General features: G+C 43.3%; 1 protein-coding gene across 5 annotated transcripts; it reads right to left on the bottom strand.

The window, feature by feature from the left end:
* Positions 1–604: 604 nt before the first annotated feature.
* LOC142884569 (protein phosphatase 1D-like) lies at positions 605–11,087 on the bottom strand. 5 transcript variants are annotated; one of them, XM_076020296.1, is made up of 8 exons: positions 10,380–11,087; positions 8,848–9,076; positions 8,634–8,758; positions 7,943–8,124; positions 7,579–7,806; positions 5,813–5,924; positions 2,192–2,306; positions 605–834 (listed from the first exon to the last, which is right to left on the bottom strand). In XM_076020296.1, the coding sequence occupies exons 1-8, from the start codon at positions 10,918–10,920 to the stop codon at positions 786–788; spliced, it is 1,581 nt and encodes a 526-aa protein (XP_075876411.1). In that variant the 5' UTR covers positions 10,921–11,087; the 3' UTR covers positions 605–785. The 5 variants fall into 5 exon arrangements, 4 of the variants coding, with proteins under 4 accessions (XP_075876411.1, XP_075876412.1, XP_075876410.1 ...); XR_012926180.1 differs by lacking the exons at positions 605–834; positions 2,192–2,306 and adding exons at positions 5,492–5,573; positions 7,214–7,301 and having other exon boundaries at positions 10,380–11,084; XM_076020297.1 differs by lacking the exons at positions 605–834; positions 2,192–2,306 and adding an exon at positions 3,598–5,573 and having other exon boundaries at positions 10,380–11,086.
* Positions 11,088–15,824: the final 4,737 nt, after the last annotated feature.

The raw sequence follows: 15,824 nt of genomic DNA, 5'->3' as shown, positions 1-15,824 counted from the left end.
AGGTAACAGCAGCAAGTAACTCAATATAAATGAAAGAAATTCAGTGTAATTGTCACCACCACTACCACCAGTGACAAGTGTGTGCTGCTGTGCCAAATCCGCTCTAACCTCAAAACAAAAAGAAAGAAAGAAAGAAAAGGAAGAATAAAACCGGCCTCTTGACAACAAGCGTGAGTGGGTCTTAGTCAGGTCTCATTTACTTGTTTTCTGATTCATGCATGTAAACGTTTCCATCCATCCATCCATCCATCCATCCATCCATCCATTCATTTTCTATTACCGTTTCAGCTGGAGCCTGTCCCAGTGTTTGGAAAAAGCAGGGATTCATCCTGGACAAGACAGCAGTTTATCATTAAGACACATAGAAAAAATGTGCATTAGAAATTACATTATCACTTATTATGTAAGTGGCCTATTTCAGGATAGCTGTCACATTAAATCTCTTGCTTTAGCTGCCTCATTTATTCTTCACCCACATTCTCCTTCATGCGCGCCTTCTTGTGTTAATGAGGTTAGAAGGCCTTCAAAGTGAGTAGCGGCACTAGCTGCAAAGGTGTTTAGAAAAGACCAGGAGCACTTGGTTCCAGAAGAAAGAAAATTCTCACATGTTCATTTAGTGATGACCCTCCATGGCGTTATAATCCAGGATTCGGAGGTTTGAGCGGAGTAAGACTCTTAGAACAGACAGGAGGCCAGGTGCGCGGTGTCAGGCAAAACACCTCTCGTGTTTGTTTTTTTCTGCGATGACCCTCTATGGCGTTATAATCCAGGATTGTGGGGTTCGATCAGAGTAAGACTCTTAGGTCATCTGGGCTCCTCACAATCAGTGCTGGCCTGGGGGGACATAAGGCCAGAGGATTTGTCACAAAATGCATAAAAATAGGTGAACCTGCTTCTGTTCCAGGCAATTAACTTCACAGCAGGTAAATCTCAAAAGAATAATCACTGTGGCACTCAGACAGTCTGAAATCAATGCCTACTAGTCCTGGTCAGGAGATTTTGCTGTCTGCAGTCATATTTTGCATTTCCAATAGCAGCTGATGACCATATAATACATTATTTTCATACATCGCAGTGCATCAAGTTTTGATAAATAAACCAGTTTTCTTCCCATTAAATGAAGATAAAAAATAAACACAAAACAAACTGAGGGTGATCAGTCTTACAACTGTTTCAAATGTCAATCAGCTTTTAGCCCACACCTTCATGTGAGGTGAGGAACAGCTAAGAACCTTAACCTCAACAAACCTCTAAATCCAGTTACAAAATGGGAACGGGGTTCGAAGGACAAGCTCCTCAACGCACGATAGGCTTCATTTGTCAATTTGTACTTTATTCTATCAGTCTGCGGCAGTGGCTGCACCAAGAGGCAAGTGTGTTAAAACTGACCTTTATGCAAACCGCACTCAGAAAAATAATATAGGGAAATGCAGCAAAACAACTTTAATTGAAGCAAGTTTTCTGCAACTATTATCAGATTGTTGCTCAAATGAATACAGATTTGCATGTAGGCTATGAGCATATAGTTCAATTTAAACCTTGAGAATTGTTCTGACATGTTTTTGACACTTGCATTCCAAACAAGCCACATCTAGTGCACGATGACCTAGACCAGTTATCTAAACATCTTCATCTATTTGCAGTGATAAGCAGTGAGTTTGTGAGCATCTTTGCCGATGAGCTAATTATGGGCCATGGGGAAAGAAGAGACTTTGAGCACTGACTAAAAAAAAGTGGGGGGATTGTCTTTGGGTTGAAGATATCGTCAGTCTGCGCGAATGACTCGTTTGATCTGAAGCCATAATGTGGAAGTCCCTCCCACCCCCGATTGTGAAGATCACAGACCACACACATCACTGGGTCGCTGAGCTCTAAAACCGTGGAGACAGATCTTGTGACCTTGTACAAAAGGGAAGCAATTCAGCCGCAACAAGTGACCTTATTGAGCGACTATCATCCAGATCCAGTAACAGACACAGCCTGAAGCATTCTGAGTCATCACAAAATGACAATAAATAAATATCCAGCAGGCTGCTGCTATAAAGCAGGTACCAGTGAAACATGTTTACGTTAACGATGACAAACAGATCAGCCTAATTTCACAATTGAAAGCCACTTTTATGGTGGGCCTAATTTGATCCGGCCTTCTTTCTTTGTGTCAAAACAATGAGAGAGAAGGAGGGCACGTCACCTCTGATCATGTGGAGAAGTCGTCTTGCCCTGCAGCGCTCCCGAGCGTGGCTGAGGGCAAGGCATTAAAGGCCTGCTGGAACACTCCAGACACTGCTGGGAGTCAGACAGGAGTCCTGCGAGGAAAAGTAGTTAGGCACACACACACAAACATGTGGGGAGTGCGACGGACGAAGATCAGGCAAATCGATTAATCCCACTTGCTGGAGAAACAATTGCAGTCTTTTGAGGTGTAGAGCCTTTTTTTGGTTTTTACTGCAGGCAATTTACAACAACAACAAAAAACGGCAGTGTTAAAATAGTGCGCTCGCTTTTCGAGGCCCCTCAGAAAAACGGGTGAGTCTGTGCATGGTGACGCCCCGCAGGCTGATGCACGGTGACAGATTGTCGGCTGTAAGTGGGGATCGTTGTGTGTTCGTCAGCTCTGCAGATGGCAGGCTGACAGCGAATAAAATATTCAAGTCAAGACATCGCGACCGTGGATCTGATGTAATGTCTCGGAAACGTGGCAGAGAGTCGTTTGGTGGCACTGAGGAAGGGTGTGTGGGATGTCACTGGGACATCATATCAGCAGGAGGGAAGTCTTACTGTGGAATGGAATGGCGATGACATCAGCATAGACTTCATTCATTGCAGCATTTTCTTTAATATGATGTCTAAACAGCACGGTTTACAGCTTAAACATTTGATCAAAGAAATATGATAGTTTGCTATATACTGACAAATTCAGGTTTTTTTTTTTTTGGTTACAACGTGACTGCACATCAATGAACTCATTAAAAAAAAAAAAGTAGTGTGTGTGCTCAGCCCTTTGGGATGTCACAGAGGGGAACAGTGGCATAGCCGGTACTGTATGTTCGGCAGGCCAGTACAAAACAGAACTGAACTTCTGTTAACTGTAAACTGATTGCTGAACAAACTGAATTCATAAACTGTGGAAATTTACACTATAATAATATGAACTAATATTCTGTATTACAAAGGCAAACCGATCGAGGACTTTAGGTTTGTTTTCAAAACAATGCCTGTATATTGCCACAATAGAAAAACAACCAAAACATTCTGCTTTTCAATTGTTGTCATTGTCCCAATATCATCTAAAAAAAAATAGCCACAGTGGACCTCTGGAATTCTTTAAACATATTAAAAAAAAAAGTCCAAGCACAGCCTGTGCTGCAACATTCTTTACAACACCGCCATCTGATGGGGAAAAGATGCAATTGCAATTGAACAAACGTCTGAGTATGTGTGCCATTTGCACGTAAACGACACACATCATCTGCAAGCGTTTGCATAAAGTTACATGTCACAAAGACAATCAAGACATTAGTTTAACATGTTAGTTACCAGCAAAACAAGTGTCCCATTTTTAAATGACAGAGGCAACAAGAGCAGAAGGGCACCCGCTTGTAAAAACAAAACTTTATTACAACACAGACACTGTAAAGCCAGCCACTTTGTGAAACAGTTAGTCTTGTAAAACTGGCAACGCTGCATACGAATGTCCAACCCGAGCACTGTAATTGTAAAAACAACAACAACAACAGCAACAGCAACAGCAACAACAACAACAAAACAACCTACTAAACCAACATGCCCCAAAACATCCACAGCCTCTGGACACGTCACAACACACAGACTAGATCTGAGCATGCCACACGCCTGGGGGAAGGGAGGGGGGGGGGATCTCCATTTACGTTGCATAATTATGTACTGTACAAGTTTTCAATTGCATATTACTGTACAAAACTGTATTAGAACTTCAAAAAACAAGATAAAACACTGAGGTGGAGTGTGATGCAGTGCGAGCCGTGCGACATTATCTGAAGGTGCATGATAATAAACAGTACATATATGGGCTGAGCATCACAATCACTCTAAGACTTGATTCTCAGCTGCTCGGTCACAAACAAGACATTTATTAAAGCACCTTGGACTTATTTGTGCTAAGGCAAATTTGATTTTTTTTCTTCAAAAAGGCCAACAATAATCTAGCCGAGCTGTTGATAAATCAATAAAGGTCAACGCGATGATTGCTTAGGTGAAGATCACAGCTCAGGAACTTCCTGTGCGCCATAAAACGCACAATTTTTCTTTTTTTTTTGGTGCAGAAGAAAGGAATCCATTTATATTGGAGTAATAAATAAGAAAACAAAGGAAGACCAATTTGTAAGCTTGTCGCAGGACAGAAAAGAAAAAGCTTCTTTCAGCCTCAAGTGACCGCATTTATTATTGCACTAAGTGGGCGAAATGTCCCACATTCAATAAATACAGCACAGCAGTAGTTTCACCGGTCAAACCATAAAGGGGGTAGGTTTAACTTTGAAATGACTCCTTGCTGTAATTTAGTCCCCTCGCTGTGACTCACAAAATCATTTATTTACTTATTTGAGACCGTGCTGGGTTCCCTTAAGGATTTTCTTTCTTTCCTACTTGTGTCTGAGGTCTCTGGCTGTGCAAAGACCTTTTTTAAAACCTCAGAGGGATGGACAATTTCATTACGAATGGCGTACAATTCAAACGGTCTCGCAGGACACCATGACATGTCACTGATGAGGACACATTGAAATCAGTACCTTTCACAAACACCTCGCACCCACTGCTTGTGGACAACACATTCCCATTAAAGGGATGGTTCGTTCAAATTGACATTTCACCAAAATTGAGGATGGAGGCCTCTTGTGACATGGCATAGAGGCTAAAGTGGATATTTGATTGTATGAAGTAGTGTTAACCTCTCAAATTGAGGAAGAGGAGAGGGATGGCTTCCCCCTATGAAAGGGATGGTTATGTGGATTAGAAATTTTCCCCAGTGCCTCCATCAACATCAGCTAGGGTGGGCGGGTGAAAAGTCAATTTTTGAGTGAAATCTCCCTTTAAATGGAATTAAATGCTTAAATGAAACTCCAAGCACGAGGTCTGAGGTACTGTATGAAACAAATAATAATAATAATAATAATAATAATTATGATACATTATGGCAATTAAAACAAGTCACAATATAAAAGAGTTCATTAATTTGGTAAATATCCAAAATGGAAGATTGCATTTGTCACGTTTCATCTGAGCTGACGTTTCAAGATTGTATCCACCCTCTACTCTTATATCTTTTGGATATATACTCTATAATCTCATACATATGAAAATAGACTGTGTACATTAAACGGATCTAAGCTTCAAGTCACGCTAAAATTCAAGGACAGGGCGAGGAGAAAAGCAATTAAAAAAAAAAGTTAAAAATACAGCAACACATTTACAATCCCAAAGTATTTACAAAAAAAGGAAACGGAATTTGTTTTAAAAAAAAGAATGAAAAAAAAAGAAGTCTAGGGTAAAGTCGAGGGAAAAGGCTCGAGGCACTCCTGATACACGAGCATACGATGCTGGGGAGAAAAGAGGAGAAAGGAGGTTTAGCACACGCACAAGGCGGAGTTGTGGTGCTGCGGCAGGATGCTGTGCTCCTCCGGGGAGCCTCGGTCTCCCTTCTGCCCATGAGCCTCGTGGCTCTGGTCACTTCGAGACCTTTTCACCGGAGGAGTGGGAGGAGGAGGAGAAGACGAAGGAGAGGCGCAGTCGGCCTGGGCCGAGGAAGGGTCTTGCTTTTCGAAAACGTTCGCAGTACCGTCTGAGGCGACCGCCGTGGCGTAGAAAGCCGGTTCGTACAGGCCGAACGCCTGCTCCAGGGACGTGGAGCCGTCTCTGAACGGTGACGAAGCGCTCGCTGCAGCGCTCCACTGGGGGAAAAAAAAAAGCAATTGGAATTAAATTAGACCGGTTCTCATCTAGCGAAGAAATTTGATGGCTTTTACAAATAATACGTTAATTATCTTGAATTGAAAACAGGACATACAGACAAAATGATCATGACGCAAGTGGTGAGTCGAGGAAATGCAGCTAAAATAATGCTGAAGTTGCTTCTTTTGTTTCTGGTGTCAGTTTTCTGAAAGCCTGGACTAAATATGCAAATGTTATGACATTGTTGTTATGGGTGTTGTACGTTTTAATCTAACACAATCTTCCTGCACAACACAGCAACCTCTGCAAGAGGCGACTGCCACTGACTTTCACATTTCACTGGCGGTGCATGTGTTTGTTTTTTTTTGCAAAGAACTGTGCCAGCATGTGCATCGTGGTGCAGCCATGTTTGCCATCAAGTTTCCTCATTTTAATTAAACGGCAAATCTATCATTAAGTGGCATTACAAAATGTAGATTTCATCAAAGAAAAAAAAGAAAAAAACAAAGCAGTGTTTTCACTGTTGCCCGACCGAAGGAGGTGGTGAAAGGCCATGCTGTGGGCCAGACACGGTGTGTGAGACATGATAGAGATGTGAACGTAAAAGAATGGAAAAGTTTAAGTGGCCTGTGAAGAAAATCCAACAACATTTTATAAGGGATGTAAATGTTTTGATGAAGAATAATTATCATTTTTTTCAGCAGGAAAGGTTTGGGGTTAGTAGATGTGGGGAAAAGGGTTTTCACTGTTCATATAACTGTGGTTCAATCTACCTTTGACTACACAAGCCTGGCAAAAAAATGTATGCTGTCCGTTTTAACTACCTGTCACAGTGTGGCAAGAACTACTTGCGGTGAGAGAAAAACTTTTTGGCGATGAAGTTGACATCATAACCAACAGAAAGCCTTATTACCTAATCTGAGTCACAGATTAGACTTAAAATCATCTTGCTGTAAAGCAACACTACAGCAAGATGATTTCAGTACTGTTTCAGTACTTGTGTGTTTATCCCCAGTTACAAATGCATGGATGGGATTTGTCTTCCTCTCGTGGATGAAACTTTCTGGTAATGACACATTTCTCTCTTTGAGGTCAACAGGACTGTGTAGAATAACTGACCCATCTACCAATCATGTGGTGGAGAACAACACCACTGGTTGATGCTGCAGCTGAAGACTAACCCACTGTTTGAAGCATTTTCCTTTACAGTCATTTGAATATCCACTGGGCAAGGCACGATGCTGGGAAGATTTTTGGTTTTTTTTCTTGAAAAGAACTGAACATTCACCTCGCTACAACTCCAGGCACGACCATTCCTCATGATCTTCTCCAAATATCTCATCTTCTTCATAAAACATGTCATCCTCATGCTCCGCCTGTTGGGCCCCGGGAAAACAAAAAGTGAGTGGATGAGAGCGGCCGTCGGTGTTGGACCGACACCTTCATTAAATTTTCACTGGTGAGTCTGCTGCACGCAGAAATGAATTAATAATGGGCTGGAATATACGATGCAGGACAATACAGTGAACATCAGACACACGCATAGAAACACAAGACTATCGAGGATGCGACTCCTCTTCTAGATCCTTTTCCAAAGCTGGGATCGCCGTTCATCTCTTGCTACGGGATGAACATGGCCTCTCTGACACTGACCTGCGGGACCTCACACGTGTTGTACGTAGTTCCAGGGAACGGAAGGTGGTTGACGCCCGTGGCCATGTCGACAACGATCTCGTCCTGGTGCATGGGGATGGCAGGGCCTTCTCGCTCCTGCAGGGCCAGCACAATAACCGTGGTGTTGTCGGCGCGAAGCATGCGCTCCTTCCAAAACAGTAGCGCTGTGCATCCGAGGCGGCGGGCACAAGACATGCCCTTCGGCCCCTGGAGAGCAGCAGGAGAAAGAAACGTTTCACGGTGTGCAGCTTGGAGTCGCACCCTTTGAAGTCACTTTTTCATAATTTTTTTCTTTTTTTTTTATAAAAGAAAAAATTAGCACCGCTAGCACAGTAGCGCTTACCACCATTTTGTCGTGGCCGTAGCACATGTTGACGGCGTTCTTGGGCGGCATCATGTTCCACAGCCCGTCGCTGCCCAGGATGATGTAGCGGTGGCGCTTGGGGTCGAGGGTCATCACGGTGGTATCGGGCTCGGGAGAAACCACAAACTCGCCGCTGTAGAAGTCGTAGCTCCACAGATCGCCTGGAAATGAAGAGAATATATAACAGGGCCAAACTGATGAAAAACTGATGGGGCTGCCGGAAGATCTCTGAGAAACTGGTGGCACACTGTGCTTAGCCCTCTGTTTGCAGCCCACTGCAACATCGTTTGGTTTGAGCTTCCTGCTTAAACTGACACCTGGGTGCATCACCATCACGTTTGCATGGGGACAAGAACAAGGCAGGCAAAGCTAACATCTGGTTGGGGACATTGTCACTAACCTGGGAGAGGATCCACTGCCCTTTGTGACATCACAAATGGCTGCTAACCAAAACTACTCCAGCATAGACTGGCGGCAGTCTGTGTGCACAGTGCAGTGCGTTGCATTTCCAAGTACTTCTCAGTGTGATGTGATGTCACTTTGGTTGCTCGTCTCCCCTTTGCGGCCCCGCGAACTGGCGATATGTCCAGTGTGTGACCCAGCCTTCGCCCAAAGACACAGGGCAACGGCTGCAGCAGGTGACCTGGATACCCGGACTAGGAAGGCTTACCGAGGGATCGAGCCACAGCCAGGAAGGGAATCTGGTCGATGACTGTACTCCTCCTCACGGGACCGTTGTGAGTCAGCCTGGGCCTCTTCCACACCACACGGTTCACCCCAGATTTCTTCATCACGCTGCAATCCCAGGATCAACACAAGGTTTTCCTCACGTTAGGAATAAAAAAATCAGGGCAGATGAGTCAGAGCTTCTATGACCCACTCACCTGCCACCAAGCCGCTCAATCCGCTCTTTCTCTTTGGGCAGCTCGGGCTTGTGGTCCTGGGTGACCTCGAGAGCCTGCAGCGCGATGTCAGAGTCGTTTTCTTTCACGCCGACCACAACCGCGGAGTCGCCCACGTGGGCTACGTACATTTGGACGCCACGGATGACGATGACGCTGGCCGTGGTGCCCGACGTGCTCGGCAGGCCGGTGATGGTCTTCGGCCACTCCGCTGTCGGGGGAAGAGGACACAAAGGTGAGCCGATTTCAGTAAAACGTTGCTGGTAATACAAAGACCTGGCAGCCTGGTTTTATGTTCAGTTTTAACGCTGCAGTGTTTGCAAGAGCTGCAGAATATTGCGCCATCTATCTTTGCGCTGTTTTTAATTTTATACCCCTGGTGGACAGAAAGCAAAACGACTTTTGGAACGGCAACACATTTTTTCTGCAGTATGAGAAGCAGAGAGGTGGTTACCTGCCTGGCTGATAAACGCTGCGATGGAGAAAACATGTTTTTTAGTTTGAGAGCCAAATTAGTTGTGAGATATACATGCCTGATTTTTCCCCATAATGATACTCCAAGACTGAATCAACTGCTTTCTAGTATAAAAGGCTGCAAACGATTGGAAACCAGCACCACACAGCTGGCATAAAAGCAGAACCTAAGTTAAAGAAAATAAAAAAATAAAAGTATGGACCACACATTGCTAGTCATACATTGGTTTAGATCTACAAAGCGTAACAATTAAAAATTTTCGCCACTCTGTTTCTAGACTTGGTGAAAGCAATATTGAAAGTTCCAAATGAAAATCCACATTGCTGATGTTTCAGAGTTTCAGTGAACTTCCCAATGAGAAGTCCATCATTTGCATCTTTTACTTTGCTGTTGACAGTCCCCTGAAATGAAAGGTAGTAGCACAAAAATTGTTTTAGAGGGGCAAAATACCCTGTTTTCTGGATGGTTGATCATGCCAGGCTGCTCTCCTGCAGTCCAGGATGAACAACAGACAAAAGATTGTGGCCTGGAACCATTCCACTTAAGCAGTAAGTTGCATCTCGGATGTGACAGATTTCTAAACTCTATGCTGTCCAGCTGATTCAGTTTAGACCCTTGGATGAAGTTGGACAAGCTCTGCGGAGACAGTTTCTAATCTATTTAGACGTCTGTATCAAGTTGATGTGGAATGCGGAGCATGAAAGGTCACCCATCACATCAGCAGTCATTCTATCTGGGGGAGGGTTGCCATTTATCAAGCCTTAGCTACCACCTAAACCCAAAACAAATCAGAGAGTGAGTCTGTTCGCCTGTCCTGGCTCTTTTGTTGTTTTATTCCCACATTCTTCTATCCCGCCATTGAAAATACTGCGGCGTGAATGTTGGAACGCAGACTGTGGAGGTAAGGTGAACTTTGGCAGACGTCACATGACTCTTCGCTGCAACTCATCCGCTCCAGGACAGGCGATCGAACTGACCCTATGACGTGTTTTATTTTCTGTTTGTAGTCACGACCAACGCGCCAAAACGCAAAGCTTACGCAGCTCTTTCCACATGGCGTGGTGACAGGCGATGAATCCTTTCCGGAGCGCGGCGCACACCTCGCCGTCATCCTTCGACCAGAAGCCCCGCTGCTTCTTCAGCAAACCCCACAGATGCTCCCGGGCGAAGTGCGCCGCTTCCCGGCCGCCGTGGCCGTCGAACACGGCGAAAAACGCCACGGACTTCCGAGTGTCGACTGCGTGTTCCGACGCCGTCTCGTCCGATGCCGGCTGCGCGTCGCCGTTGCCATTGTCCTCGCCCGGCAGACTTTCGACCCACATAGCAGACACCGGTCCGGGTTCGGCCCCAGTTTCTGCTCCACCGCCGCCGGGTGTCGTGTTTTCAGTTTTTTCGACCGCTGCCTCCTCCTCTGCCTCCTCTGCGTTTTCGGCCCCATCGTGTTTCTGCGACTTCGGCTCATCCTCGACCGTCGGCGCCGTCGGCTCGTACTCGATTCTTATCTCGACAACGTCCTCCATGTATTTTCTCCCTCCTTGCGCCGAAAAGGCGCTCATACGAAACACGACCGACTCATCCATGACCGTGAACGCCTCGCAACGATTGTCCGACCTAGGCGAAAAAAGACCACATGTAGACGTTAGTCGCAGCGTGCAAGCTGGATTGTTGTTTTGAACCGATATTTGCCGCGGTCCTATGGCCGAAGGCTTCCTTCCTTTTTGTTTATCTTCTCCAAGACGTTCCGCTCTGCGTGGTGGCGTCACATGTTTTCGACCTATCAACATGCATGCACCCTGAAAGCGTCGCGGGGCACGCACGACCAATGACAACGCTGCATTCCCAGCACTCCAGGAATTACACGCTGTGTAAAAGCAATTAGCTTTTAAACGTGTTCTTCCCGCGGGTTTCCCATAACTCTTCAGGAATGCTTAGTTTGTTTGTGTTTGCACTTTTAGCGTAGAGTTGGCCACAGTTTAATTCATTTACAATAGAGAACTTTGCATTCAAACTCACATTTGCGTCACTATTTTCTTTCAGATTTCGAAAACAGGGCCCTGATTCAATAGACTACACACAATTAGCACTACCATGCTCACACTAAGCAGAACAATCATGTGCAAAACGGAACATAGACTCAGTGTAAAAGCTGTACACAGGGCCGGCCGAAGCCTCCATGGGGCCCTAAGCAAAATTAGATTTTGGGGCCCTTGTCGGGAGCCAGCGTTACACTTTGTTTTTTTGTTTTGTTTTTGGCAGGAGGCACCGGTGCAGCGAAGCTTTAGCTACAGAGGCATTAAGAATCACTAGGTCTACATCAGCAGCTGCCCTCTGTTGAAAATGTGTTTTTGTACAATAATATATCTTTGATCATGTAGAAATCATCATTTATACATGGAAAGAAAATAATTTATTTTTTTATTGCTCTTGGAGGCCCCCTAGTGGCCTTGGGGCCCAAAGCCGCCGCTCACTTCGCTTATGCCTTGGGCCGGCTCTGACTGTACACTAACCATCTTCTATACCTGCTTTGCTCTGCACTCAGGGTTGGGGGTGTCTGTTGGAGCCTATCCCAGCTGTCAAAGGGTGATTGCAGGAGTACATTCGGACAAGGAAGCAGTTCATTGCAAGACCACATCAAAAGGTGTAAGGATTAATTCTGTCTGAATCAGTTAAACACTTAAACTGAAAACACTTTTAGCAATTCTAACTTTTGCTTAAACTACTGAAGTGAAAAACACAGAGAAAGTGCAAATATACACAGTAAATTCACCAAACTCAACACAAGATCAGTAATGTACAGTATTAACAATACGTTTTGTTCCTCTTCATGTACTGCAAATCTGTCAACACAGACAATCACAACAAAACATGTAACAGCCACAGTGACATAAAAAGCATTGCGGAATGTGTGTTGTGTTACAATAATGTTGGCTTGATTTTCTCTGAGTCAGATGGCATGACTGGCCAAATGGCCATGTTTATGATGTCTCTCTATTGTTTTAGTCTGATTATAGAGCCCATTTACCCTTGTTATTCATCATATAAATGTAAACATATCTTTATACATGACACAGTAAAGGCCAAAGTGTTGATATGGTGCAGACAATAAAATGAAAGTTAAGTGTTTCTGTCACTGTTGATGGATTTCCTGATATATTCTCTTGTCAAAATGTCCATATGGCAAATGCCAGCGTAAATCTGCGGAAATTTGGTTGAACTCTTCAGCCTTCCTTGGTGTCAATCATTGATTCACAACATGGTCAACTTGAGTTGCATGAATTTGGTCTGTCTACATTTAAGTAATCATGTGTTCCACATCTGATGGCTGTGTTTCATCGCTGTGTGTATTGTTTTGCCAAAAATGTTAGAATGGTATTGTATTTACAGTGGTGCACCTCTGGTCCAATGTTTTGCTCCTGTGAGTGAGTGCAGGATTTTAGTAATGACACATTTCCTTTGTTTATGGTAAATGGTATTATTTGTAAAGATATCAGTATTTTTTTGTTCTAACAAAAAATGTGAAGCTTCCTGGTAAAATGCAGGGTTCGATTTCATGTGCCAATGCCTGACATAAATATTATTTGGAATTTTACAAGGGCAGAGGGGCTAATGCATATATTCACTACTATAGTGAATATATGAGTGTAATAATACTTCAGCTTTTGTTTTTGCAGTAGCAGGTCTTGAGAAGGTATACATTTTCCCCCTTTATAGTTGATTTGCTAAAACGATAAAAGCAAAAATTGTCCCTGCATCCTCCAAAATAAAAAGATGATTCATGCAAATATTTTGAAAGATCCTGAAAAATGATTTGTGTCAGATTCTTACAAATCATGAAACATTTTCATTTTAAGTTGTCAAAAACGTCTTGTCTTTACTGTGCGTATGCATAGGGAAAATATAATTTATTTAATTATGCCCCCTCTGTCCTCTTGTCTCTTAATACCCTGAAGTGCTGACTTAGCCCATTAATGCCTTTCTTTTTCTTTCTTCCTCTCTTTCTTCCCTCTCCTCTGTATTTGCTGTTAAATGTCCATTAATAGTCTGGCCCTTAGAGAGGTCCTGTCTGCAGACAGGCCGCTATTACAGATGAAGAGGCAAAGTGATTTCCATGTAAATGGTGTCAGAATGTCATTTTCGAGTGAAGCTTCGGAGAAAATGAATTTCCGAAGACGAGAGAGATTACCAAGGGCCAATGACACCAGGATTGCATTCTCACACATTCCCCATGCAGCTCTTGTACAAAAGCCCATCCATAAAAATAGCTTTGTTTGTCTTCCTGTCTGTCTAGAATCTGAAGTGTCAGTCAACCCAAGTGAGGAAGACCGAGGAACTGGGGGTTAAGATATTACCATATAAATGTATGGTAATAGGTCCAATGGTTTTTATTTGATATTAAAAAAAAAATCTGTTACGCCGCAGGAGTAGGCATTTGAGAGAAAGAAAGTGAATGTTTCGTCATCTTTTTAAAAGTGTGATAAAAGAACAATATAAAACTAAAACTACAATGTAATTTAATAGATTGGTATTTGTTCTCAGGGCCAGACTTGATTATAAGACGCCTAATATACACAATAAAAATACACTATAAGACTGAGAAGCAACATGTCATCAACATTCATTTACTGTGCGTTGCAGCTGAAACATCAAATAATATAGTTAACATACATAGTAAAACGTAATTGGTCTTCAGATCTCTGTGGATTCTTTAACCGATTGGTTTCTTTTCACCAATTAGCTTTCTTCACAGAAAAAGAGGCGAGAGCTATGAGAACCATTAAATGACAGAAGACAAACTCCACTGCTGGAGTTTTTGTTTTCTTCTTCTTGACTCCTTTAAATACTGTAGCGAATAGTGACTTGCCACAAAGTGGTGACGTACATCAAATGTTGGCCACGGCACTAATGGGAAGCATGGAGCTGTTGCTAAAAAGCTCATCTCGGATGACCGAACAGCTAATGATGAGATGAGTCATGTTGTTGTAAAAACAACAATCTGATTTGTCCACTTTAATGTGAAGTTTCACCAAATACTTTCAAAGTCATTGAAAGATTTTCCAAATGTTTTTATGGGCTCCTTTAAATGGATCCTGGAAACTTTCCAGCTGGTGTGCCAGATTAGTATTGATTTAACGTTGGGGATTTGAATCAAGATGAGGTTTAATAAGGCAATGACTAAAGGCCAATGCATGTGATGGTTTTTTAAATGGCTTTTGACAGCCAATAAAACAACATTACAATCAAGAGATGTCCTTCGGTCTCACCCCGCAGTTGAAAGCTCAAGCAGTCAGGGTCACCCTGACCAGTTAAGCAGCCTCATTGCTGAAGACCGTGTTTTCCTCTCCTAGTGATTATCTTTCCAATGTCACACTCTCCACTCTGCCCCCGTCAGCGTGATAGATGACCACGATATTGACTTGAGGTTGATGCAGGGCTGCACTGCTGTGTTCGATGAAGGATCTCGATAAGAGCCCCGTTGATAAGAGTGGAGTTGAAAAGAAAATTGTCCTGGGTCACATGCGCTGACGCCCCTCTCGGTGCAGCAGCCGTGGCAGGAATACCAAGAGAAAAAGGTTGAATGCACACAAATATGTGTCCGGGTATTGAGTTACAGATGTTGGTATTCGCTGGCCGAACATTCTTTGGTTAAACCGTCAGCAAAAAACACTTGAAGATCATTCTGAATATGCAGGGACAACCTTTTTGTCAATGAAAAAATAAATTGGTAGATTTAAACACAATCTATTCAATAAAATCAATCTGGTAAAAATGATATGGACCTTAATTATTACAATTGACACTATGTGCTGTATTAAAACATCAGGATTGCTGAATGTTGCTCACTTTTTGTGGTTTGTGAATGTGTTTGTCTTTGCTATCTTGGTGATGAATTGAGTGTTTTGTGCAGCCTTTTGCTTGGGCTCCTCCCCCAACTCCATGCACCAGAATTGGTGAAAAAGGCAACAAATTCAAATGGGCGAGAAAACCAGTCCAGTTTCTCTGATGGAAAGAAACAAGAAAGGCTGTACCATTCCCACACCGACTGTATAGCCCTATAATACAGCAAGAAGTACAGATATACTGTAGCTGTACCTGTTGCCATTTCTATTCTACTTGCCTATGGCTGGGAGGCTTGTTTTGGATGAAACCAATGTTGTCTCCGAATTCTAGGTAAAAACACAAGCAAATAATAAAAGGTTATTTGCAATGTAGAATGTGTTGGTGGTTATAAAGTCTTTTCTTGGTGTAAAAGAATGGAGAGAGCTGACTATATTGCTGCTCCGGTCTGCAGACTGGAATGTAGCTCGTCTGTGGTGACAAAAGGCAATAAAAAAAAAAAGCATACATCCAATTTTATCGAAAACGTATTAGGTTAATCACACCAATGATGAAATTCGCCACTCGCCTGAGGTGCTGAAGTGTGAAGTGTCAGACTTAATCCTTAGGAGTGAATTGTCTGAGTGTAGCAGCCTTAGGACCCTGAGGA

The sequence above is a fragment of the Nelusetta ayraudi genome, unplaced genomic scaffold (genome assembly GCF_046127955.1).
Source record: "Nelusetta ayraudi isolate G7.1 ecotype Tasmania unplaced genomic scaffold, CSIRO-AGI_Nayr_v1 ptg000011l, whole genome shotgun sequence".
Taxonomy (NCBI): domain Eukaryota; kingdom Metazoa; phylum Chordata; class Actinopteri; order Tetraodontiformes; family Monacanthidae; genus Nelusetta; species Nelusetta ayraudi.
Note: the sequence above shows the minus strand (reverse complement) of the source record. Positions and strands in the feature narration are given on the sequence as shown.

Bases quoted from the DNA above. Each gene is read 5' to 3' on its own strand.
- LOC142884569 (XM_076020295.1), bottom strand. From the start codon at position 10,920: ATGGATGAGTCGGTCGTGTTTCGTATGAGCGCCTTTTCGGCGCAAGGA. The intron at 9,077-10,379 runs GTAAGCTTTGCG...TTCCCCCGACAG, and splicing joins CGCCATGTGGAAAGAGCTGC to CGGAGTGGCCGAAGACCATC. The intron at 5,925-7,578 runs GTCAGTGTCAGA...TTTTTCCCCCAG, and splicing joins ACACGTGTGAGGTCCCGCAG to TGGAGCGCTGCAGCGAGCGC.